Below are 25402 nucleotides of genomic sequence, written 5' to 3'. Positions count from 1 at the left end.
AGTGGTAGTAGGGTTGAAATTTTAGAGTGGCCAGAAAAGGAGAAACTTTTCCTTCAAACTGGAGAAGATTATTTTTTTTAAATTTATTTTGGGCTGCGTTGGGTCTTCGTTGCTGCGCGCGGGATTTCTCTCTAGTTGCGACGAGCGGGGGCTACTCTTTGTTGCGGTGCGGGGGCTTCTCACTGCAGTGGCTTCTCTTGTTTCAGGACACAGGCTCTAGGAGCACAGGCTTCAGTAGTTGTGGCTCGCAGGCTCTAGAGTTGCAGGCCCAGTAGTTGTGGCGCACGGGCTTAGTTGCTCCACGGTGTGTGGGATATTCCCAGACCAGGGCTCGAACCCGTGTCCCCTGCATTGGCAGGCAGATTCTTAACCACTGTGCCACCAGGGAAGCCCAAGAAGATGATTTTGAATAGAGATCTAGAGAGAATGTGAGGAACAGCAAGCTGTGTGGGTTATATGAGGGAAGAAAATTCTAGGCATTGAGGTAGAAACAAGCATATTTGAGGAATGACAAGCAGACCTGTGTTGCCAGAATGGAGTGAGCAAGAAGGTGTTAGGAGATCAAGTTAGAGAGATCTAGATCTTTCAAAACCTTGTAGGCCAATGCAGAGTTTGGATTTTTTCTAAGCAATGGGAAATCATTATTGGGTTTGGGTAGAGGTATGACATGACCTATGTTTTAACAGGATCACCCTGGTTGCTGTATTGAGAGTAGCCTGTTGGTGTGAGGATGAGGGAGTAGAGGTGAGGATGGCATAGGATAAGGGAGACCTGTTAAAAGAGGGTAATGCAGTAAGCCTGGTGAGAGATGATGATGGCTTGGACTAGGTAGTGCAAATAGTGAGGAGTTGGGGCTTCCCTGGTGGCGCAGTGGTTGAGACTCTGCCTGCTGATGCAGGGGACACGGGTTCGTGCCCCGGTCCGGGAAGATCCCACATGCCGCGGAGCAGCTGCGCCCGTGAGCCATGGCCGCTGAGCCTGCGCGTCCGGAGCCTGTGCTCCGCAACGGGAGAGGCCACAACAGTGAGAGGCCCGCATACTACAAAAAAAAAAAAATAGGAGTTGGACCTGAACAGCTGATTATAGGCTAGGAGAATCCGTGTGGGGGATCATAATTCTGCCTCAAGGTGTAGGGCCCCAGGGTTAGTGGGAAATCATTGGAGGAAGAGACTTTGGGGAGCAGAATCTAGATCATGGCTGTATTGGGGGCAATATTGGGCTTGGAACTTGGATTAGGGTCTGGTCTGGGGCCAGTAAAGGCATCAGAGTGAGATTCATTGGTCTGTGAGAAGATCAGGGTTGGAGTCTGGGTCTGGGGAATATTATTAGGATTGGGACCAGTTTTGGGCTGAGGACTAGTTTGGGGTCAAAGTTGTTGTTGGAGGCCAGTACACTTTTTCTGCATCTTCTCATCATATTCTTGGACCAGGGTTGGTTGTAACCACCATCTCCCATCCCATTGAGCTTACCCAGGGGGATTGGAGGAATATGGAAGCTATAGGGCCTTCCCTTCCTTGGGTGTCATGGGGGTAGACACAGGCTCAGCCCTGCCTGGTTGAAGCCAGCTGACTTTACAAGTTGGGACCTACAGTCAGGGAGGGGTGAGGAAGGTGCTTGATTCAGGTCTTTTTTCCCCCCAGATGGCCCACTGCGTGACCTTGGTTCAGCTGTCCATTTCATGTGACCACCTCATTGACAAGGACATCAGCTCCAAGTCTGACCCACTCTGCGTCCTTTTACAGGATGTGGGAGGGGGCAAATGGGCTGAGGTAAGAAGGACTATGGGGGATAAAGTTGTGGAGGGAGGCTAGGACTCTTTTGGGTTGGAAGGTGCATGACTGTGATGCTTATTGGCTTCTGCCCACAGCTTGGCCGGACTGAGCAAATACGGAACTGTTCGAGCCCTGAGTTCTCCAAGACTCTGCAGCTTGAGTACCACTTTGAAACAGTCCAAAAGCTCCGATTTGGCATCTATGACATAGACAACAAGACGCCTGAGCTGGGGGATGATGACTTCCTAGGAGGGGCTGAGTGTTCCCTAGGACAGGTATGCAGAGCCAGGGATTAGAATCCTTCAGACACAGGTTAAGTAAGAGCACTGTCAGATAAACCAGACTGCTTGGAACTTGGAGGTTGGGGTCAAACAGGACCTAGCCTTGTCTGAGACCTTGGTACCCCACCCACCCCTGCTCTGCCCCAGATTGTGTCCAGTCGGATACTAACTCTACCCTTGATGCTGAAGCCTGGAAAACCTGCTGGGCGAGGGACCATCACGGTAAGGAGGAACTCTGCTGGGGTTTGTGGGTGGTTGTGTACTTATATCCATGAGGAATTCATGAGATGGTACAGTCTCCTGCTTCTTCCCCTACCTAGGTCTCAGCTCAGGAGCTAAAGGATAGTCGTGTAGTGACCATGGAGGTGGAGGCCAGAAACCTAGATAAGAAGGTGTGTGTGGAAGGAGGTCTTGGGAGTTCAAGAATTAAGCGGACAGGGATGGTGTGTTGGAAGGGGAAGGGTGGGAAGGTCTTTCATAGTGGTTGTCAGGTGCCTGAGTCTAAACTGCGGTCTCTGTGATATTGACAGGACTTCCTGGGAAAATCGGATCCGTTCTTGGAGTTTTTCCATCAGGGTGATGGGAAATGGCACCTGGCATACAGATCTGAGGTGTGAGACCCCTGGGATTGGGTATGATGGGGTAGGAGAGAATCTCGTGGGGCTTGTGATTACCAGGGTTTGGAGCACAGGGCTAAAGAGTCTGCATATGGGTAAGAAGAATGGCAGCTCCCCACATGCCAACGCAGAGCTCACTAGAGGCCTTGCCCTCCACCTTCAGGTCATCAAGAACAACCTGAACCCTACTTGGAAGCGCTTCTCTGTTCCCCTTCAACATTTCTGTGGGGGAGACCCCAACACACCCATCCAGGTGAGGAGCTTGCCTCCTGAGTGGACTGAGCAGGGGCAGAGAGCCTGGGGAGGGATTTATTCTCACCTGCCACCTGCCTCCTGGTCTTTATATACACACACACACACACCTTCCCTCCTAGGTGCGATGCTCAGATTATGACAGTGATGGTTCACATGACCTCATTGGTACCTTCCACACCAGCTTGGCCCAGCTGCAAGCAGTCCCAGTGAGTGCTGGCTCAGGGGTATTGAGGTGGGCCTAGGGGCTACAGCTCCAGGAAGAGAGGGAGGGCAGGGCAGCTCCAATCCTAGCTAATGCTCTAGAAGTTTCCTACTCTAATTTTTCTTTCCTTACCAGGCTGAGTTTGAATGCATCCACCTTGAGAAACAGCAGAAAAAGAAAAGCTACAAGAACTCTGGAACTATCTGTGTCAAGATTTGTCAGGTGAGACAATAGCCCATGTGACCCAGTCTCTGACTTCTAAGCTCCGTGACCCCAACCCCTTCACTCCAGCTATGACCGTGGTTTCATCTACAGGTAGAAACAGAATATTCATTCTTGGACTATGTGATGGGAGGCTGTCAAATCAACTTCACTGTAAGTTGCTTCATCAGGGGCAGGAGAACAGATCCAGGGTGCAAGGTGGCCTTCAGCTCCCCTCCTCTTCTTCTCCCAGGTGGGTGTGGACTTCACGGGCTCCAATGGAGACCCTTCCTCACCTGATTCCCTGCACTACCTGAGCCCAACAGGGGTCAATGAGTACCTGACAGCACTGTGGAGTGTGGGCAGTGTGGTTCAGGACTATGATTCGTAAGTAACTTTGTCTCTTGCCCGTCCCCACTTCCTGCAGATGCTTTAGCCTCTGGGCTCATGGTCCTCTCACTGCTTCTTCCCCCATTCACTGTCTTCCCACAGGGACAAGCTGTTCCCAGCATTTGGATTTGGGGCCCAGGTACCCCCTGACTGGCAGGTGAGTGTTTTTTCCCCTCCCCTACTCCTGTTTTTAGTTTCATGGTCCTGATTTTGGGGGATGTGGTAAACTTGCTGCTTGGCATCTCAGAGTTGCAGGGATGTATCCTTACAGGCATGTATATAACAAATGCTCAGGACTAAATACCTCCTGTATGTTGCTTGGTACATACCATAATGCCCTTTTTCTTAGCACAAAAGTGGTCATGGGGAAAGAACCTCATTTTTTTCTTGCCCTCAGGTCTCCCATGAATTTGCCTTGAACTTCAACCCTAATAACCCCTACTGTGCAGGTAAGTCCCCGATCCTCCAGCGTAAGGTATATCTGTCCATATCTAGAGAGGCAAGGGAGACTGGGGGTGGGGAGATAGACACCTGACTCCATTGGCCAGAGGAGTAGATTTTAGAGCTAGGCCTCTGGAGTCAAATCTTCATCCTGCCACTTGCTAATCATATGACTTGGGGCCAGTTGCTTAGCTTTTGTGTGCTTTGGGTTCATAATAAGACTAAATATTATAGGATATTGAGTATTTAAGAAGATGCATATAAAGTTTGAAGCAGTAAGCCTGGCATATACTAAGTGTTCTCTAAACTATGAGAGCTATTATATTATCATTATTATCTTTGCCTAGAAGCTCACAGGGCATCAGTGGAAGCCTTGGTGCCTCCCTGCAGCTCTATTCATGGTACTTTTTGCCCCACACTCTTTTGTCTAGAGAGGGCCAAACCCAGTGTTTCCCTAGCACCCACACAAGAGCAACAAGCTGAAGTGGAAAACTTGACCTGACCTGATCTGACCTGGGTTTTTATTTTTGACATGGGTTCAGACTTAGAGAAAAGTTGCAAGAATAATTACAGGGATTCAGGTCACTGGGGATCCGGGGTCAGGGTCTGGGTCACAGGGGCTGTTGTTTACCTTCATCCAGATTCCTCAGACATGGACATTTTACCACATTTGCTGTGTCATTCTCTCACTCAGATTTTCTCTCTTCCTCCTCTCTGTCTCTATATATATATACATTTTTTTTCCAGAAATGTTTGAGAACTGTGGTGAATAATCCCTGCCCCAAGTTTGCCTCCATGGCCCCATCAACTTTGCACTCATCATCATCTGCATGGCCCTTTATCCCTGAATACTTCAGTGTTCCCTAAAATCAAAGACATTCTCTTACATAACCACAGTGCAATTCTCAAAATCAGGAAATTAACATCAATACAATACTATTACTCAATCTATAAAATTTATTCAAAATTTTCCAGTTGTCCTCTTTTATAGCAAAAGAAAATCTTGGATCACACGTTTCATTCAGTTGTCTTCCAGAGTTCTTCATGTCTTTCATGATATTGACATTTTTTAAGGTTAAAGGCCAGATCATTTGTAGAATGTCCTTCAGTTCGGGTTTACCTGATATTTCCTCATAATTAGATTCAAATTATGCATTTTTGGCGGGAATACCACAGAAGCCATGCTGTGTATTCAGGAGGCACATGATGTTGATTTATCCTCTTACAAGTCATATTAACTTCGATCACTTGGTTAAGGTAGAGTCTACCAGGTTTCTGTACTATACAAGTCTGTTTTTTTCTTTTTTTTTTTGCGGTACGCGGGCCTCTCACTGTTGTGGCCTCTCCCATTGCGGAGCAACAGGCTCCGGACGCGCAGGCTCAGCAGCCATGGCTCATGGGCGCAGCCGCTTCGCAGCATGTGGGATCTTCCCGGACCGGGGCACGAACCCGTATCCCCTGCATCGGCAGGCGGACTCTAAACCACTGCCGTTTTTTTCTTTATATGTAATTAAAAAAAATTCTTTTTATGAAGTATAGTTGATTTACAATGTTGTGTTAGTTTCCAGTGTACAGCAAAGTGATTCAGTTTATATATATAAATACAGTTTATATACACACACACACACATATATATCTTTCTCATATTCTTTTCCATTATGGCTTATTACAGGATATTGAATATAGTTCCCTGTGTTACACAGTAGGACCTTGTTGTTTATCTGTTTTATGTATAGTAATTTGTATTGGCTAATCCCAAACTCCTAATTGATCCCTCCCCTATCCCCTTTCCCCTTTGTTAACCATAAATTTGTTTTCTATGTCTGTGAGTCTGTTTCTGTTTTGTACACAAGTTCATTTGTATCATATTTTAAAATATTTTACTTTTTATTTATTTGGTTGCGCTGGGTCTTAGTTGTGGCAGGCGGGCTCCTTAGTTGCAGCTCGTGGGCTCCTTAATTGAGGCCACCAGGCTCATTAGTTGTGGCCTGCGAACTCATAGTTGCGGCATGCATGTGGGATCTAGTTCCCTGACCAGGGATTGAACCCGGGCCCCGTGCATTGGGAGCTCAGTCTTAACCACTGTACCACCAGGGAAGTCCCTGTATCATATTTTAGATTCCACATATGAGTGGTATTATATGGTATTCGTCTTTCTCTTTCTGACTGACTTAGTGTGATAATCTCTAGGTCCATCCATGTTGATGCAAATGGCAATATTTCACTCCTTTTTATGGCTGAGTAGTATTCCACTGTGTGTGTGTGTGTGTGTGTGTGTGTGTGTGTGTGTGTGTGTGTGTGTGTGTATGTGTCACGTCTTTTTTTTAATTCTAATTTTTAATCATTTTTAATTAATTTATTTATTTTTATTTTTTGGCCGTGCTGCGTGGCATGCGGGATCTTAGTTCCCTGACCAGGGATCAAACCCATGCCCTCTGCAGTGGAAGCACAGAGTCCTAACCACTGGACCACCAGGGAATTCCGTGCATTTCTCTAATAATTAGCAATGTTGAGCATCTTTTCATGTGCCTATTGGCCATCTGTATGTCTTTTTTTTTTTTTAATAAATGTATCTATTTTTGGCTGCATTGGGTCTTCATTGCTGCATGTGGGCTTTCTCTAGTTGTGGCAAGCAGGGGCTACTCTTCGTTGTGGTGCACGGGCTTCTCATTGCGGTGGCTTCTATTGTTGTGGAGCACGGGCTCTAGGCATGCAGGCTTCATTAGTTGTGGCTCGTGGGCTCTAGAGCACAGGCTCAGTAGTTGTGGTGCATGGGCTTAGTTGCTTCACGGCATGTGGGATCTTCCCAGACCAGGGCTTGAACCATGTCCCCTGCATAAGTAGGCGGATTCTTTTTTTTTTTTTTTTTTTTGTGGTACGTGGGCCTCTCACTGTTGTGGCCTCTCCTGTTGCGGAGCACAGGCTCCAGACACGCAGGCTCAGTGGCCACAGCTCACGGGCCCAGCCGCTCCGCGGCATGTGCGATCTTCCCGGACTGGGGCACGAACCCGTGTCCCCTGCGTCGACAGGCGTACTCTCAACCACTGCGCCACCAGGGAAGCCCGGTAGGCGGATTCTTAACCACTGTGCCACCAGAGAAGTCCCTGTATGTCTTCTTTAAAGAAGTGTCTGTTTAGGTCTTTTGCCCATTTTTCGATTGGGTTGGTTTTTTTGTTACTGAGTTGTGTGAGCTGTTTGTATATTTTAGAGATTAATCCCTTGTCGGTCGTATCATTTCCAAATATTTTCTCGCAGTCTGTAGGTTGTCTTTTCGTTTTGTTTATGTTTTCCTTTGCTGTACAGAAGCTTGTAAGTTTGATTAGGTCCCATTTGTTTATTTTTGCTTTTATTTCTATTTCCTTGGGAGACCGACCTAAGAAAACATTGGTACAATTTATGTCAGAGGATGTTTTGCCTATGTTCTCTTTTAGGAGTTTTATGGTGTCCTGTCTTATATTTAAGTCTTTAGCCATTTTGAGTTTATTTTTGTGTATGGTGTGAGGGAGTGTTCTAACTTCACTGGTTTGCACGCGGCCGTCCAGCTTTCCCAACAGCACTTACTGAAGAGACTGTCTTTTCTCCATTGTATATTCTTGCCTCCTTTATCAAAGGTAATTGACCATAGGTGTGTGAGTCTGTTTTTTTTCCCTTTTAATTAATAAGTATCCTTTGGGAGGATACTTTGAGGCTGTATAAATATCCAATCACTCATCAGTTTTTACCCTCTAGTTTTAGAATCCATTGATGATCCTTGCCTGAATCAATTATCTCTGATTGTCAAATGATTCTATAATTTCTCCTTCTACATTTATTAAGGAAGAACGTTTTCTTCTCTCCCATTATTTAATATCTCTATGGATTCTTATGTTATTAAATGGGTTATAATTCATTATTTTATTAAGTGGGTTATAATCTGATGCTCTCAGCACTCCTAGATTTGTTCAGGGGATTCCCCCTAATCTGGGTTTACTGTGGGTTACAGGGATGATTGGGTAGAACTGATGTTCTACCCAATGATGTGGGATGATGTGGGTAGAACTGTGGGTTACAGGGATAATTGAATGAAATGCACCCAGGTTCCTAAATCTCCTTGGCCAGTATAGAGTGATGTCAGGACTAGCTGAACCCTGACAGGCCCAGTATTTTACAGTATTCTTTGCCTTTCTTCTCTAGGCATCCAGGGCATTGTGGATGCTTACCGCCAGGCCCTGCCCCAAGTTCGGCTCTATGGCCCCACCAACTTTGCACCCATCATCAACCATGTGGCTAGGTTTGCAGCCCAGGCTGCACATCAGAGGACAGCCTCGGTGAGGGTCATGGGAGGTAGTGGGTGGGGAGAGGGGACTTGGTCAGGGCCTCCCTTGTAAAAGGAGGCTTCTTGTCAGTGTGGGAATATGTGGCTGGAATGTTTAGAGGGTCTGCCTCAGTATATGAACGAACTTGCCCTTAGCAATACTTCGTGCTGTTGCTGCTGACCGATGGTGCTGTGACAGATGTGGAGGCCACACGTGAGGCTGTGGTTCGTGCCTCCTTCCTGCCCATGTCAGTGATCATCGTGGGTGTGGGTGGCGCTGACTTCGAGGCCATGGAGCAGCTGGATGCTGATGGTGGACCCCTGCGTACACGCTCCGGGGAGGCAGCTGCTCGTGACATAGTGCAGTTTGTGCCCTACCGCCGCTTCCAGAATGTGAGTAGGGACAAGCTCGGTGGAGTTTGTCCACCGAGAGGTGGAGTTTAGTCTTCCACCTCTCCCTGATGTGAGTGGGGATACTTACCCTTTCATCTGAGCCTGGGGCAGGGTTGGGTGTTGGATTTTGTATGCTTTCTGGGGTATGAAATGTAGACCTGGGGAAGCTGTCATGGGTCATCACTGAACCTGCCCCTCTTCTCCTTGGCAGGCCCCTCGAGAGGCACTGGCGCAGACTGTACTTGCAGAAGTACCCACGCAACTGGTCTCCTACTTCAAGGCCCAAGGTTGGGCCCCACTCAAAGCACTTCCACCTGCAGCCAAGGGCCCTGCACAGGTCCCTCAGGCCTAGATTCCCTTGGAGGGGTAGACTGTGGCCAGTCCTCAGTCCTGTGTTCCTAAGGTCCCCCAACCCTGTTTTATACTTTTATATGTTTTATACTTTTATGCTTACTTTTATACTTGCTATAGCCACTCTTGATCTCACCTGCTTGTCCCTGGAGCCTCTCATTCAATAAAGATCAATGAAGACCACACTTTGCTACCACTCTGTGTTTCTGGGTGGGAATCTGCTATTAGCCACATTTACTTCTCCTCTCTGAGCTTATTTGTTGACCTTACAGATTGTTGAGTGAAGGATTCATCTGATATACTAGCCCCACTCAAAGAAATTGGGTATTCCTGGTCACATATCTAGAGACACTGACTCTGTTTTTGAAAATGCAAAGACTGAATGTAAGCCAAACACCTAGCCTGCCCTGCCTCAGAGCAGAGCTGAGCTGTGAACACAGACAAGGTGGAAAGTGCTAGGGGAGGGGTGAGTTTTAAGATGGAGCAGGAGCTATGCTAGACTTCCTGGAGGGATGGAGCAGTGGTGGTTCTAGTCCTAAAAATGGGCTATAAGCCTAAATTTTTAATAGCTAATTTTTTTCTTACTAGAAAATAAATATGTATATTCATTTTAGGAAAAAATAAATATCACCCAAACTCCTATGTCCCAATAAAATATTTGGTGCATATTTTTTAATACTTTATGCATATTTTTAGTGATACATGTTTTTTTGTTTTACAAAATTGGGATCATACCATACATACTATTTTAGTATGCTTTAAATGTTTTTAAAATGTGTGCTAGTTAGTACAAAATTATTTCAAATATAAATATTGTATAAAATAGATTATGGAGCAGGGTGTATTTTCTAGGTCTGACAGATTTTTCCCTAAATAGATATTATACTGTTTGCACTTTGTTTTTATTATATTTTGGGTATTTTATCCATTAGAACTTACTGCTGACCTCATTTTTTCTAATGCTTGTGTATTACTCTGTGTATGAGTGTACTATAGCTTATTTAGCCAATCCCTAATTTATCAAGATTTGGGTCCCTTCTAGTTTTCTTCTGTTATAACAAACAGTGCTGTAAGGAATATCCTTCTACATTTATCTGTGCATTTACAGGAATGTTTCTGAAGGATTTATTCCTACAAGTGAAAATGCTCAAAAGATAGGAATATTTAACATTTTAATAGATATTATAAATTGCCTTTCATAACAATTTTTTACCCATTTTGTTAATCTGACAGGCAAAAAAAATCTCATTTTTAGTTTGAATTTATTTATGAAGGCTAGGTATCATTTTATATGTTTATTTGTCGATTGTATTTCTTCTGAACAGCCTTTTTATAGATTGTTGTTGTTGTCCTTATAGCCCTTATTCTGTTACAGTTATTCAGTTATTAATACATGTTGAAAATATTTCCTCCAAGGCTATTGTCTTTTCAGTTATAGTATCTTTTGGTCTATGTAACTCTTCGGATATGGAAATTAAAAATTTTTATGTATACCAACCTAGCTTGCTTTTTAAGAAATTATCCATATATCATTATTTACTTTTCATGACATTAAACATTCCCTTATATTACCATTTCTATTGTCTCCATATTATTTTTGTAGTGTACTTTGTCTTCTTAGATACTATTTCCAGTTTTTTCCTTCATGAACAACAGTAGGATGGACATCCTTAAAGTATTAACTTAGATTATACCTAGGTATCCTTTGGATCCATGCTTAGAAGTGGAATTGCAGTGATTAAAAAGTATAAAAAAATTTAAGGCTGGGGCTTCCCTGGTGGCGCAGTGGTTGAGAGTCCGCCTGCCGATGCAGGGGACACAGGTTCGTGCCCCGGTCCGGGAAGATCCCACATGCCGCGGAGCGGCTAGGCCCGTGAGCCATGGCTGCTGAGCCTGCGCGTCTGGAGCCTGTGCTCCACAACGGGAGAGGCCACGACAGTGAGAGGCCTGCGTACCGCAAAAAAAATTTAAGGCTTTTGGTACTTACTATGAAGTTGCCCTCTAGAAAAGCTGTATTAGTTCATTAGTTAGAAAACCTTAGGCTTTAAGAGTAATAACCCCAAAATTTAAACAGATGGATGCATGTTCCACTCCCACCACATACTCATGCATTCCACTTTCTAGAGGTGTAACCACTGTTAATAGTCTATATATTCTTCCAAAACATGAACACACTACAAAGGATCCTAATAGTCAAGATGTTGCATGTTTCTTTGTTCACACTTGTTTTCCTTTTCTCCTCTTGGCCTGGGTAGAACTCATTAACCCTTTAATGTCCGTCTCCTCCCTCTTTTTCCCTCCCATTCTACTTTTGACCCTTAGAGTGAAGAGTTCTTGGATCAATGAATTCTCCCATTTTTCTGGAGCATCGTTTCTCCCCTGTCAGGCTCCTTGAGGGCAGGGACTGGTAAATACTAGACCACCTGTACTGTGCCTAGCATAGTCGTGCACTCAGGTCCCAGTAAAGACAACCTGAGTAAAGGCGACCAGGCCTGCATCAACTCTGACTCAGATGCTTCCTAGAGGTTCTCAAGTCTCCCTAGTTTTTACCTGAAGGGGTAGTTCCTCCTCCACCTGCACCTAGCAAGAGTTGGGGTGAGAATTGAGGTGCACAAGCATGGCTTCATGCTGACTGGCAGCTCTGCAAGAGGGTGGTAGGCTTGGGGTCCTGCTGTGTTTGAGCTCTTCGTTAGCTGTGTGACCTTGAGCAACTTTCCTGACCTGAGTGGCTTCCACCTCTGTGGCTGTGAAGATTAGTTAGGGTAAGGCATATAACGTCCAGAGTACTGTCTTGTGCACATGGTAAACACTCCATAAACGTCATCTACTGCTGCGCCCTCAAAGAGGGCGTTTTGGTAGACCCCCCAACCATGTTTATATACCAAAGGCAACTAGAGCGCCACACACCCCTCTTCCCGCAATAGCCCTCCCAGCACTGATCCAGCTTCTTTCAGCATAGACCTCCACTCTACTCCAACAATCAGCATGTTTAATGGGCCCCCCCTGTGGCACTGTCCCCTGCCCCCTCTGAGGTTTGAATGCCATGGGCTCGGACTCGATACAAGCATGTGAAATGGGGGTGGCCCCAGTTGCTTAGAATCTGGATCTTCACCTTGGGAAAGGCAGCTGGGGGGTCATTCTGGGGAGACAAATGGATCATGCCAAGGCCTGGTCTCCCAAGGACTGCCTTCCTCCCCAGTATTCCTTCACTGTGAGACAAACATACCTCTAGGTGGAAAGTCTGAATCTCAGATTTCTCCACATCGAAGGTGAATTTCCCCAAGAAAACTTCAGTCTCATCATCAACCTGGAGGCCCTAGTAAGTGAAGAATGAGTGGAGGAACGTGAGGCACAGGTGGAGGAGGGAGAGTAACTGTTTAGCACCAACTCTGTTCAGTATCTGTATGCATACTCTCATTTATTTTTTGGTGTTAGGATAGTATAGTGTGGAATGTGGGCTCAAAGAAATCAAGTTGCAAATTTTAGTTCGACCACTTGCACTTCATAGGTTGTTGTGTGGATGCAAGGATATATAATCCATGTAAAGTACTCTGCACAGAGTAAGCACTCAATAAACCATAACTAATATTTGAATATGGTTATAACCTGCAGCAGCCTTGAGAGGCAAATGGTAGTATCTCCATTTTATGGATGAGCGAGCAAAGACTCAGTAGTCTCAGTTTTCATGACTGCCTTGTGCTCTCTAGGTAAAAATCCCCCACCTCCTTGGCCTCAGCCCCACTTACATAGACTGCGAAGTCACGCGGGGCGCTCTTGGCTCCCCGGGTGTGTGCCACGCTGGGCGGTGGATGCTGCAGAGTGATGTCGCTCAGCTGCACACGACCCGGCAACTGGATCACCACCTGGCCCTGGTCGCCCTCAAAAGCCCAGCAGTTCCCAGGGAACACATCTGGCTGCAGGCGGGCAGACAGACACACAGCCCATCAGAACCACAGGACAGGTTGACCCCATCATGGGCCCCGCCCAGTCCTCCAACCCCAGCCCGGTGTCCGCCCAGGGCCCCAGTACCTAGCAGGGCCAGGTCTCTTCAGTATCACGTTGTCCTGGCCTCACCCAGAGCCTCACCCCAAACAAGCCAGGCCCTGCCTCCAGGACTTCTGCCCAGCAGGGCCCCGCCTGGTGCCACGCCCTCAGTTCAGTCAGGTCCCACCCCAGGGGAGCTGCGGGGGTCCTTTTCCCAGAGTCCCGCCCCAGGTCCCGTTCAGGGATCTAGGTTCCAGGCCCACCTCCAGGATAACCGTGGGCGGTCGCGCATAGTTCCAGAAGCTGAAGCGATTCCAGAAGTAGGCAGTGTTCGCATCCTCGTAGTCGGGGGACGTCTTCTCTAGGTCGATGGAGGCTCCTGGAGCAGGGAGAAGCAACCACTCAGGGGCTCCTAGGCCTGACTGACAGCTGGGGCAGGGTCTGTTTGAGGTTGGTCTCCTGGAGCCGCTCATGTGCATAGTTCTGTCTGTGTCTCTGAGTCTTACCCACAGAGCTCAGCGCATAGTCGGGTTTCTGCACAAAGTCCTCACTCAGCCTCTGGAATACGAGTTTGGCCACTCTCTGAAAAGAGAGAGGGCGGGGCCTGGAGGGGCGGGGCTTGCGGGCAGCTTTTATAGTGGGGCAGAGTTCTCTGGGGATAGACTTTGTGGGCCCCGGGAGAAATTCCAAAGGCGGGGCTCTAGGCAGGGCCTTAAGGCTCAGGACCCAGGGAGCGGAGCTGCAAGGTGGGCCGGGACTGTGCAATGGGCAGAGCCACGGGGCCAGGCTCCTGGGGCCCGAGCTCCTGGACCTGGTTCTGAGAACAGGATGAGTCTGCGGGGCTCACCTCGCTGTTGGCTGCGCGAACGCTGGACACCTCCTTGTGGAGTTTAACCAGCTCAGCCCGGAGCTGCTGCAGCTGCTGCCCCTGGGAGCGCACGCGCTCGTGGTATTCGCTGCAGACAGAAGGTTGGCACGGTGCAGTTGGCTCCCTGTTCCCCTGGACACTTCAGCACCTTCGAGGCCCCCAACTCCCCACCCCAGGTGCCCTCTCTCACCTTAGAGTCAGTATCTCCTTAGGTTCCTGTTGGAGGGAGGAGGGAGGGACAAAATACAGTGCTGCTGAGCTCCCACCCACCTCTGTTCCCACCTCAGTGTGGGAGGCCAGACTCAAAGGGCCTTGCTTCTGAGGACTGCCAACCCCTGCCCCCCTGCCCTGCCCTTCCAGGACCTCTCAGAGACAGACCCTCAAGCACCTCTGGGCACAATCCTTCAGAAATCTCCTGTTTATATCCAGCCTTTCCTTAGGGTTATAGCTTCCAGCACTGCCCTGCTCCCAGCGGCCCAGGGGACTCCACACAACCTGCAGGTTCACAGCCTGCCAACCACCCACCCCGGGACAGTCTCCCTGACTCACATTCTCCAAAGGAGGGGCCAGGTACCGGAGTCCCCACCAGAGTGCTGGAGAAAGAGGGGGCTGGTCTCAGGGGAAGAAAAGGGAGAGGGTTTCCCTGGCATAAAGGGGACAGTGGGGAGAGAAGAGGCTTGAAGGGGCTGAGTCTGAGGGGGGGACTAGAAGGCTCTGAAGGGGACTGTGAGGAGCTGTGAGCCTCTGAAGAGACTGAGTGTGCTGAAGGGTACAGGAGAAAATGTACCACGTTTGCCTCCAAAGCAGCCAGGGCTAGGGCCTAGGGAATTCACCGCCCTCTCACCTGCCAGAAAGAGGCTCAGCAGTGACACAGCCGTGAGCAGGAAGCGGACGGAACAGACCTCCCTAAAGAACCGGAGGGAGGCTGAGGCCCCGATACCCTAGCGAACCCCACGGACCCCACCCCAGTGTCCTAGACTCAGCTCCTGTGAACACAGGTGTGAATCGGCTCAAGCCGCAGCCGGGTCTGGCCCTGCTCCCCACCCCCTCAAGGAGCAGCCCCTGGGGCTCCCCTTTCCCTCCCTCTGACCTGTACACACTGACCAGCACACCTCCTACCAGGGATAACAACACGCTCAGCACCTGGAAGAGTGGGCCTGAGGAGAAGAGAGGGGGCTCAGAGAAGGGACTAGGCTTAGGGAGGGGGAGAGGTGAGGGGCTCACAGAGCGTGGTGTTCGAGGTTCAGAAGGGGCTTAGGAAGGGGGCTCGGGGATAGGGACTCAGGAACAGCGGTGTGGGCTAGGAGAATTAGATGCGGGCGAGGAGAATGATTTGGATTCTCATTCTCAGGGAAGATGGATCGGGCTCAGAGAAAGAGCTGGAGAATCAGACACGGGCTGGGGGCTCAGAACTGAAAACAGGGCCCCAGAGGTGAGAAATGGAATTCGGAGAGTGGGGCCAGAGGGTCAGAGGGGATCTGGGCTGGCCTGGCCCGTACTCAGGAAGCTCTTGGACACTCGCGGGGGAGGTATCTCCTGCCTCGGATCCAGAGTCGAGAGGTCGAGCTGCTCCTCAGGGACACTGGGAGAGCCAGCCGGTTCTGCGGGAGCCCAAGGGGCTCCATTGAGGCCTTGCGCACCGCAGGCCCGCTGTTTCCCCGGCACCTGGCCGCAGGTTCCCCAGCCCAGAAGCAGAGCAGCCTCAGAGGCTTTGGTCCCAATGCAGCCCCATCCCAGGCCTCTCGCAGCACTCTGACGCCTCCGCGCCCAGAAAGCTCAGTCTAACCGTGGTCCCACCTCCCAAACGGTGGCCCCGCCCCCAGCCTTAGGTCTTGATACGGCCCCATTTCCCTGGTAGCCAACTCATGCTAACACCGAGGCCGCGCCTCCTAAGTGGTACCCAATCACAGGACTTTCCCCGCCCCTCCCCAGGACAGTCCACCACACCGAGGCCCCCCTTTGGGGCATCTTATCTAGTACCTCCTCTTTTCACCCTACAGGTCCCGCCCCTTAGGAGGCGCCCAGATAGTTTTATCCCGCTTCCGCGCCAAGCCCCACCCCTTAGGCCCCTCCTCTCCCCCGGTTTCGACCCCGCCCGCACCCGAGGCCCCGCCCCTCACGGTTGCCGCGCCAGAGGCGGTCGGCCCACTGTGGCTCCGAGGCGCCGGCTTCAGCCGAGAGCTTTCAGCCTTTGTGGTTCTTCCGGGCACTCCAGCGCTCATGGCGGGCTCACCGCAGCTAGAGCCCCGGCCTCTTCTGCCCTCGGGCTCCCCGGGCTCCGGCCCAGCTGACCGGTGCCCGCAGCTTTCCCCCGAGGTGACGCTCATAGAGCTGTTGCTGTTGTCGCTGTAGAAGTTGGGCGTGTGCTTGTGTGGGAACGCGGCAGAGCCCGGGCGGGGTCTTCGCTGCATCCTGACCCCGGGCTGCCCCCCTCACGGACGCCAGAATCACCGCCTGAGCCGACAAGGCCCTCGGCCCTCCCTCAGCAGGTGCGCGCCGCCGGTACCCCAAGGACTCTGCGTGCAGCCAGCGTGCCCGGCGGCCTGACCCAACCCTCTCCCCTATATCTGGGCCTGGCTGCTGACTTCATAGAGGAGACCAGGGTCTCCGCCGAACGCTCTGGTGTGGAGTCACAGAGCTAGTCGTGACGTCACTGGGGAGCCTTGGCAGTCTCTCTTATTCTTTCCCAGGTTAAAGCAAGCAGTGACATCACAGCACTTCCCAGAACACCCCGTCCAAAACTACACTGTGCGTAAAAGAATTTCTGTCCCCCTTCCTGCTTTGTTTTTCTCCTTAGCACTTATTACTGACATATGTGTTTTCTTTTTCTTTCTCTTTCTTTCTTTCTTCCTTCCTTCCTTCCTTCCTTCCCTTCCTTCCTTCCTTCCTTCCTTCCCTTCCTTCCTTCCTTCCTTCCTTCCTTCCTTCCTTCCTTCCTTCCTTCCTTCCTTCCTTCCCTTCCTTCCTTCCTTCCTTCCTTCCCTTCCTTCCTTCCTTCCTTCCTTCCTTCCTTCCTTTCTTCCTTTCTTCCTTTCTTTCTTTCTTTCTTTCTTTCTTTCTTTCTTTCTTTCTTTCTTTCTTTCTTTCTTTCCTTTCTTCCTCTCTTTCCATAACCTGTTACTCCCAGTACAGCAGTAAACTTTATGAAGGCAGGGATTTTTGTTTTGTTCACTACTGTATCCTCCAGTGCCTAGATAGGCCTAGCATGTAGTAGGTGCTCAAATATCTGTGAATGAATAAATGTTAAGGAGCAAGGGATCACCCACAGCACTTCTCAATAAAGTCTTTTTAGTTTCTTAGTCTCTTTTGCTCTACAACCCTTCAGGCCCCTCCTCTCATCCTAGTCATTAGGCCAGAGAACTCTGACCTCAGGGATCTGTGGGTTCCTCTCCCAGACCCATATTCACCAGGGGTCTGTGGGGTGAGAATTCAGTACCCACCAATCTCCATACCTACACTCAGACCATCTGAGTCACCTAGAAGGGAATGAGGAATCACACATGATCACAGCCAAGCGACCAGATGTTCCCAAACTCCTGCTGTGTAACAGGATAGTACCAGTGCAGCTTATAGAAATTCAGGTTCCCAGGCACACCTTGAGATATTACTTTAGCATTTCTAGAGTGGGCGCAGGAATTTTCATGTATATTTTTTTAAAGATTTATTTATTATTTATGTATTTTATTTATTTTTGGATGTGTCAGGTCTCAGTTGTGGCATACAGGCTCTTCCTTGCGGTGCGCGGGCTCCCCTCTAGTTGTGGTACGAGGGTTTTCTCTTCTCTAGTTGAGGCTCGCGAGCTCAGTAGCTGTGGCATGTGGGCTTAATTGCCCAGAGGCATGTGGGATCTTAGTTCCCCGACCAGGCATCGAACCCACGTCCCCTGCATTGTAAGGTGGATTCTTTACCACTGGACCACCAGGGAAGTCCCAGAATGTGCATTTTTTAAAAAATTAATTATTTATTTTCGGCTGCGTTGGGTCTTTGTTGCTGTACACGGGCTTTCTTTTTTCTAGTTGCAGCGAGCGGGGGCTACTCTTCATTGCGGTGCGCAGGCCTCTCATTGCGGTGGCTTCTCTCGTTGCGGAGCACGAGCTCTAGGCGCGCGGGCTTCATTAGTTGTGGCACGTGGGCTCAGTAGTTGTGGCTCACGGGCTCTAGAGCACAGGTTCAGTAGTTGTGGCACACGGGCTTAGTTGCTCTGCGGCATGTGGGATCTTCCCAGACCAGGGCTCGAACCCACGTCCCCTGCATTGGCAGGCGGATTCTTAACCATTGTGCCACCAGGGAAGCCCAAAATGTGCATTTTTAACAACCACATGTGTGATCCTGATTAGGGACCATACTTTGAAAAGCAGTGCAGTTCATCCTGTGCATATTACACAGCTAGGCAAATAGGTCCAGAGAGCGGAAAGGATTTTCCTGAGACCAAAGATTAGAATTCCAAAATCCTGCCCTGGAGTTCAGTACTCACCAGTAAACCACCAGTAAACCCCAAGTGAAGGACCTCTAGCTTTTGGTTAAGAAGCGTTTTGAACACCTGCTATGTACAAGCTAGGGACACACATTCAGTCACTCATTAATTCAATAAATGTGTTGAGTGCCTCCATGCTAATGCTGGGAGCTAGGGGATTCATTTATTAATACATCCATTCGGGCCGTGTTTTGAGGGTTTGCAATGTGCCAGACCCTGAGCTGGGCATTGAGGACAGTGAAGTGAACAAGGAACAACATGAGGTCCCATGTCCTTGAGTCCTCACAGGCTAGCAGAGACCAGCCTGGGGTCTGGCCCTCTCCCCTTGCCTCCATCTCCACCCTGTCGCAGCTCCCACCCTACAAGGAGGCAGGAAGGAGGCTGAAGCTGGTGCAGGCAGGGAGGACTGAACTGACCACAGGGACCTTACCCCTATCTCTCTGTCTTCCCACTTCCTCCCTACCCGTGACCCCCAGGCCTGCTGATTTTGTGTTTGACTAAAGGGCAGGGATTGCTGAACCGGCTGGGTGAGTCCAGTGAGTCAGAGGCGATTCAGGTGGGTGGGCAGGTGGGCAGGAGGGCAAGCAGGCAGAGGCAGAGCCATTGGCCCTGGGACAATGGCTCTGACCGTGTGTGTGCGGTGACTGACAGGGCTGCCGGGCACCCATGACCTACAGGTGAGGCTCAACTTTCGAGGTGAGGTTTGCAGGGGTGCTCTGAGAATTTTTGGAACTGGAGAGCTCCAGTTCCTCCATTCCCCAGGCCCCCCACCCCATCCCTAGGCATCTCTACAGCCTGTCCCCTTTCTCCCCAAGTCCAATGTCTCCAACTCTCTGCTTCCCTCCCTCCCTATCTTCTATGTCTCTTTAAGGGTGAGTCCAGGGGGATTAGACCCTGGGCCAAGAGTGAATGGAGGGATGATTTTTTTGTGTGCGTGGGGAGGAGCTGATAAATGACTAGATTCAATTCTGAGCAGGTTTTATCCAGAAAACAAGGAGAATTCACTGTGGTCAAGAAGCAGATATCGGTGAGGTCAGTGGGGTTGGATTCTGGATGGGGAGAAGCTGATCTGTGCCCCATATGAGTCCATCCTTGGTTTGGGAGGTTTTTTCCTGGCTTTGGGAGGTATAGTCTCAGGAGGTGGGGTTGATTTCCGGCTAAAGAGGTTAGACTCAGTTTGGGCAAGTCAGAATCAAGACTGGGGGGGATTAGTTCTTGATTGGTAGTTAGCCCCAGATCAGCCCTAGTTTGGGAGGGTTGGTTCCAGGTTTAGGAGATCAGTCATAGAGTTAGCTCTCAGTTTTTAGGGTTGGCTCCTATTTCAGACTCTGGATTAGGGGTCAGTGTCAGCCCAGCATTGGGTGTCACAAGGTTCCTCCAATTCCCAGCTGTTCCGTTGGCCACACTATGAGGCTCCACTGGCTGGGGAGTGACTGTCTGTACAGGTGGTCAACTGCAGCCATTTGTTCAGCCCCAGGTGAGCAGGCCTGGGGAGCCAAGGATGCAAGTAGGGGTAGAGGGTGGCTTGCGACCATTCTCCTGGGTCATTCTTCTGCTTCATGCCACACCCCCAGGTCTCTGGGGACGCTGGTGATATCCCTGCAGCAGCTACAGACTGCAGGGCATTTGGTGCTGCAGGAGGCCCTAGTGGATGAGAATCTGCGCGTGTCCCCAGTGAGTTCTGTCAGCCCCCAGCCTGCCACCCCCAAGCCTGAGAGTCCCTCTAGATAGAGGGTTCCGTTTCTCCGGGGGGAAAACCCAGACCCAGACAGGAGTGGTAACAAGGCCCCTGAGCCAGGGCGCCTTTCATTACAGCCCCCAGGCCAAGATTCGGGTTCAGCTCTGAGGGCCAGAGTTGTGTGGCAAGGGAAGATGAGGAGCTCCGTGCTGCTCCCTGACCCTGTACCAGGCGTAGCTCCTGTAGGGGGCGAAGATGAACCTGGCTGGATTTTCCTGGTGTTTCATGGAGGGGCAGTACAGCCTGGTAGAAATGAACCTGGGTTCAAATCTCAAGTCCACCACTTCCCAGCTGAGAACTTGGACAAGTTATTCAGCTTCTCTAAGTTGTTTCCTCACTTACCTTATGTGGAGTTGTACAAAATGTCCAGCTTTTCATTCAGTCTGTTGTCATTCACTGAGCTCTGAGTATAAGCCAAGTGCAGTGCTGAGCAATGACGACTGAGTGGTGAACAAAACCAGATAAGGACTTGCCCTCTTAGAGCTCCGTATCTGAAGAGAGAGGCAAACATTAAACAAATATTCACACAAATAAATGTAAAATTGACACCGACTGGTGTTACAAAAGAGCTGGTAGGGGGCTGGGAGAATGTATAACAGAGGGATGTGACCTATTTGGGGTTCCGAAAAGGTTCCCTGAGGAAGTAATGTTTGAGCTTGGAATTGAAGGATACGATAGGTGATAAATAAGTGGGAGGAGAGCATGTTGCAGGCGGAAGAACCAGCATATGCAAAAGCCCAGCGCCCTGAGAGAGCATAAGCAGGGTGCAGGGCAGGAGCAGACCCCATAAGGGATGGGACTGGAAATGTTGGCAGGGGCCAGATCACACAGAGCTGTGAAGGCCACACTAATGGATTTCCAAGAACGATGAGAGAATTTTGGAATTGTGTTGGCCCCCTTAAAGAGGTTACTTGCATCAGGTAAGCTCTTGATAACTTATGTGTTTTTTTTTTTTTTTTTTTTTTTTTTGTGGTACGTGGGCCTCTCCCGTTGCGGAGCACAGGCTCCAGACGCGCAGGCTCAGCGGCCATGGCTCACGGGCCCAGCTGCTTCGTGGCACGTGGGATCTTCCTGGACCGGGGCACGAACCCGTGTCCCCTGCATCGGCAGGCAAAGTCTCAACCACTGCGCCACCAGGGAAACCCTTGATAGCTTATGAGTACTCACTATTATTAATGATCATAGAGGAACCACAAGTCATCAGAGATGCAGGCCAGGAGGGTCTCTGTTTATAGGTGGAATAAAAGGCATTGTCTTTGGGCTTTTCTTAGCATCAGGGTAGTTTGAGGGGCCCAAGGCCTACTGTGTATCTGGTTTTAGGTCCAGGTGGAACTTGACCTGAAGTACCAGCCCCCAGAGGGTGAAACTGGAGCCTGGGCAGAAGAGGACTTTGGAGCACCCATTCGGGACAGGTAACCCTACCACCCACCTAACCAAGGCCCAGGCAGGCCTTGGTAAGAGAGAAGTGGTACCTAATTCCACTGTGGATCTGCTGGATATGGTGACCCTTGGACCCGTGCTGCCCAGGTTGTAGCTCTGTAGTCAGGCATGGCCCTCTCCTGTCATTTCTCCTTCTCCCAGCTCAGAGCTGATCATTTCCCAATGTGGGCTTCCAGGAGCTGGAGTGAGTATGTGGGGATGACCTGGGATTACAGGGTCAGTCTTGGGATTGGGAGCCAGTGATGTGGGGTCAGTCCCTGGGTCTGGGATCAGTACTGGACCAATTCCAGGGTGAGAAGTCAGTCCTAGAATCAGGGGTCAATTCTGGAACTAGAGGTTTCCCAGGTTAGGGGTCAGACCAAGGGGCAGGGGTGGGTCCTAGAGTCAGGGAAGTCAGAGATGGGTGCCCAGAGAAGGGTGATAAGTCCAAGACATGTTCCTTGACGGCCTTTCCTGTGAGGCCTAGGGAGGCCCGGCTGGAGCGGTGGGCAGTGGCATTGGGCCGCAGGCTAGCTTGAGGAGTAGGTCAGCAGGGTGATGAGGACAAGAAGCTGGAGCTGGAGCTGGAGGACAAGCCTGATGTGGAGCTTTCTGACGTCGCGTTCAGCCCCCTCAAGAGGTAACTTGTACCCACTGAGCACCTGCTCCCATAGCCTAGCAGTGTGTCAACCTCACTCGCTCATACATGCAGGCCTGTGCCTGTCCACCCTCACAAACACATGGTCTCAGGGTATGGGTGGAGGAGTGGATATCCTGGGGTCAAGGGTCATTCATTCCTAGGCATAGACACTGCTACATTCACACACAGTTACGCTGGCTCACACATGGCCTCTGGAACCCATGAAAGTGATGAAATCCTGTTGAGGGCAAGGAATGTTGCCTCCTTTGTTCACTGCAGTGTTCCAGTGCCTAGAACAGTGTTGGTACATAGAAGGTGCTCATTCAATCTTTGTTGAATGAATGCATGGTTTTAGGGCTACAGGAATGAGTCAAATTCTGAGTGTAGGACTGAGATGGAGGCAAGATAAGGCTAGAAGGACTCAGAATCTTCAGAGGGAGAGATCTTATCGCCAGCGCCAAGCAAGGGTGTGTGTGTGGACGGCGGGGTGGAGGGGAGGAAGTGAAGTGAGAGCTGACTGTAAGCCTCTCCGCAGCCGAGCTCGGGGCCTGGCCCGCGGGGATCCCTTCCAGGTATCCAGGGCCCAGGACTTCCAGCTACCGCTCCCCCTCCAGGCCTGAACCCTTGGGGAATACCACCCGCCCTCCACACTCGTTCTTCCCTTGTACCGAGGCAGGCTTAGCTTCCTTTTCTCCTCCTTCCCCATCCTTTAGGTGGGGGTAACGGTGCTCGAGGCCCGGAAGCTGGTGGGAGTCAACATTAATCCCTATGTGGCCGTGCGCGTTGGGGAGCAACGCCGAGTGACCGCCACGCAGCGCGGGACAAATTGCCCCTTCTTCAACGAAGTGGGTGCAACCAAGGAAGGGGGAGCCTGAGGGAATGGGCGAGACCCAGGATAAGAACTGTGTGGAGGGGGCGTAGCCTAGGTGGAAGCGAGCCTATTGGCGGGCCTGAAGCTAAGGGCTCTTTGCGGGAAAGGGTGCAAAGAGGTGTGGTCTCCGAGTTGCGGGCGGTGGTGGTGAGGAAGGGTGGGGAAGGAGAGCGTTCTCTTTGCCAGAGGCAGGGACCACCTGGCGTGAACCCTTCACGTATAACCTTCTCTCACTTCTCTCGCTTCCCCACTTCAACCTAGTACTTCTTGTTTGAATTTCATGAGACCCGGCTTCACCTCCAGGGCTTGCTGCTGGAGATCACGGTGAGGCGGGTAGGGGTGAGAGGTTTCCGTCAAAGAAGGGGAGATGCCGAAGCTCCAGGACTAACGCCACCTTTCCCCAGGCTTTCCATTCGTAGACCCTCCCCTTTATGGCCACCCGGATAGGCACCTTCAGGATGGACCTGGACATTATCTTCGACCAGCCAGGTACTGAACCCTCCCCTCACTGAGACTCCTCTGCACGGACAAGGGAAGCTGAACCTCTGGGCCCTGAGCCCAGTGTACTAACTTGTGAGACAGCAATCTCTTCCGACGTCTGACCTCCACGCACTGCCGCTCCTCCTTCCTGAGCTGGACTTGAACCCCGGCCGTTGTCCAGCACTCGGATTGCAGCCCCATGACCACCCTGCGCATCCCACCGGTCTCCCCTGACCCCTGGTCTGCTCCTCCGTCCCCATATGGCCACTTCTATCAGAAATGGGCTTCTCTGCACGACTCTCGGGATACACGCACCGGGACCAAAGGTTTCGTCAAGGTCACTTTGTCCGTGAGGGCGCGCGGGGACTTGGCCCCTCCGCTGCCACCCCCGGGCCCTGGCCACAGTTCGGACATCGAGAAGTGATCTGGGGTGAGATGGGGAGGGGAGACTAGAACGGGGCGTGGCCTCCGGGATGCGGAGACGGGGAGGGGCTGAGCCTCGGGCTTCTGGGACCCTCAGCGCCCGGCTCCCTTAGGAACCTGCTGCTGCCGCGTCGGGTGGCAGCGGAGAGGCCGTGGGCGCGGCTGCGAGTGTGTGTGTACCGCGCCGAGTGGCTTCCGGCGCTGCGCCCCGACCTGCTGGGCAGCCTGGCCCGCGCCCTGCACGACCAGCGCGTCCTCATGGACCCCTATGTGCGGGTGTCTTTCCTGGGGCAGCAGGTAAGTCCCTCCCGTCCTCACTCGGCGGAGGCCTAGGCCCTGATCGGCGCTGACCCCTCTCCGCCTGTCTTCGCCGCCGCGCTCAGGGCGAGACGTCGTTGCGCGGCGAGGCGACGGCGCCCGAGTGGAACGAGCAGCTGAGCTTCGTGGAGCTCTTGCCGCCGCTGATGCGCCGCCTTCGTCTGCAGCTACGGGACGACGCGCCCCTGGTCGATGTGGCCCTCGCCACGCACTTGCTGGACCTGAGGCAGATCTCGCATCCGGGCGGGGCGGGTGAGCGCATCTGGCCGGCGCGTGCAGCCTCTGTCTGGGCCCTCTCTGCCCTGGGTCCCGCCCCCGACTGCAAACCCCATCCTCGCGACCTAGCTCCGCTTAGAAAGGTGCGGAGCCAGCAGAGGGCTTGAAAAACTGAACAGAGAACAAGTTGGAGTCAAAGGGTGGGGCCAAGAGGTGCAGTTGTGAGTGGGCGGGGCCTCGGGATGAGGGTGTGGTGTAAAAGAGGTCGGAGTCTGACCTTCTCACCTGGTGCCGCAGGACCGGGGGCTGCAGGAGGTTGAGAGTCTGCAGCGCAGCCCCACTTCCGGGACCTGCACACGGCTGAACCAGGCACTGGAAGAGCTGGTGGCTGGGAGCAGGTGAGCTGAGAGCCTCCCCCTCCTTGCTGCCAACTACAGGGTGAGGGAAACTCATGATGGCTGTCTGGACCCAAGGGCTCTGGAAACTGCGTTTGCTCAGCACTGTACAGAAGAATGAGGAGATGATTGCTGAGGGAACTTGATAGAAATTATTGGGGGTTAGGCCACTCTCCTCCAATAAACTCCCTTTGCCGAGCTCCTATAGTCTTATGCATTTCCCCCTCTCCTCAGATTCCCCTGCTCTGTTCCTCCACACTCCTTCCAGCTAATGGCTTCCTTTCCTACTTCATGGAGAAAATAGAAGCCTCACCTTCCTCCATCCAGTCTACTGCCTTGCCAGCTTCTGCAACCATCTGCTCTCCTTCTTTTCCTGCTA

General features: G+C 51.1%; 2 protein-coding genes and 1 pseudogene across 7 annotated transcripts in view; 2 read left to right on the top strand and 1 right to left on the bottom strand.

The window, feature by feature from the left end:
• Positions 1–10738, top strand: part of CPNE1 (copine 1) — a 38722-nt gene extending 27984 nt beyond the window's left edge. For all 5 annotated transcript variants that reach the window (XM_082857947.1, XM_082857946.1, XM_082857944.1 and 2 more), the window contains 15 exons: positions 1641–1769; positions 1868–2047; positions 2201–2275; positions 2374–2445; positions 2584–2664; positions 2834–2923; positions 3045–3131; positions 3263–3349; positions 3443–3502; positions 3582–3715; positions 3821–3875; positions 4116–4167; positions 8333–8466; positions 8610–8846; positions 9058–10738. In XM_082857947.1, coding sequence (XP_082714073.1) covers positions 1641–1769; positions 1868–2047; positions 2201–2275; positions 2374–2445; positions 2584–2664; positions 2834–2923; positions 3045–3131; positions 3263–3349; positions 3443–3502; positions 3582–3715; positions 3821–3875; positions 4116–4167; positions 8333–8466; positions 8610–8846; positions 9058–9198 — 1614 coding nt within the window. In that variant the 3' untranslated portion in view covers positions 9199–10738. The remainder of the gene's footprint in view (positions 1–1640; positions 1770–1867; positions 2048–2200; positions 2276–2373; positions 2446–2583; positions 2665–2833; positions 2924–3044; positions 3132–3262; positions 3350–3442; positions 3503–3581; positions 3716–3820; positions 3876–4115; positions 4168–8332; positions 8467–8609; positions 8847–9057) is intronic.
• Positions 10739–12186: 1448 nt separating this feature from the next.
• Positions 12187–16475, bottom strand: SPAG4 (sperm associated antigen 4; the record flags this gene model as incomplete). Its single annotated transcript, XM_082856490.1, has 12 exons — positions 16151–16475; positions 15549–15650; positions 15140–15206; positions 14894–14955; positions 14599–14642; positions 14240–14265; positions 14029–14137; positions 13688–13763; positions 13445–13560; positions 12944–13111; positions 12424–12513; positions 12187–12336 (listed from the first exon to the last, which is right to left on the bottom strand). Exons 1-12 carry the CDS (start codon positions 16458–16460, stop codon positions 12187–12189), a joined length of 1320 nt encoding a protein of 439 aa, XP_082712616.1. The 5' UTR covers positions 16461–16475.
• A 2665-nt stretch (positions 16476–19140) lies between these two features.
• LOC309973537 (fer-1-like protein 4) overlaps positions 19141–25402 on the top strand; it is a 45753-nt pseudogene continuing 39491 nt past the window's right edge. The window contains exons 1-15 of the transcript in view: positions 19141–19219; positions 19500–19555; positions 19912–20000; positions 20098–20197; positions 21582–21673; positions 21843–21885; positions 22162–22320; positions 22856–22916; positions 23034–23165; positions 23453–23515; positions 23596–23680; positions 23932–24091; positions 24208–24391; positions 24478–24771; positions 24926–25026. The product of the transcript in view is annotated as a fer-1-like protein 4 (transcript). The remainder of the gene's footprint in view (positions 19220–19499; positions 19556–19911; positions 20001–20097; positions 20198–21581; positions 21674–21842; positions 21886–22161; positions 22321–22855; positions 22917–23033; positions 23166–23452; positions 23516–23595; positions 23681–23931; positions 24092–24207; positions 24392–24477; positions 24772–24925; positions 25027–25402) is intronic.

The sequence above is a fragment of the Leucopleurus acutus genome (genome assembly GCF_964270905.1).
Source record: "Leucopleurus acutus genome assembly, chromosome: 16".
NCBI classification, from domain to species: domain Eukaryota; kingdom Metazoa; phylum Chordata; class Mammalia; order Artiodactyla; family Delphinidae; genus Leucopleurus; species Leucopleurus acutus.
Note: the sequence above shows the minus strand (reverse complement) of the source record. Positions and strands in the feature narration are given on the sequence as shown.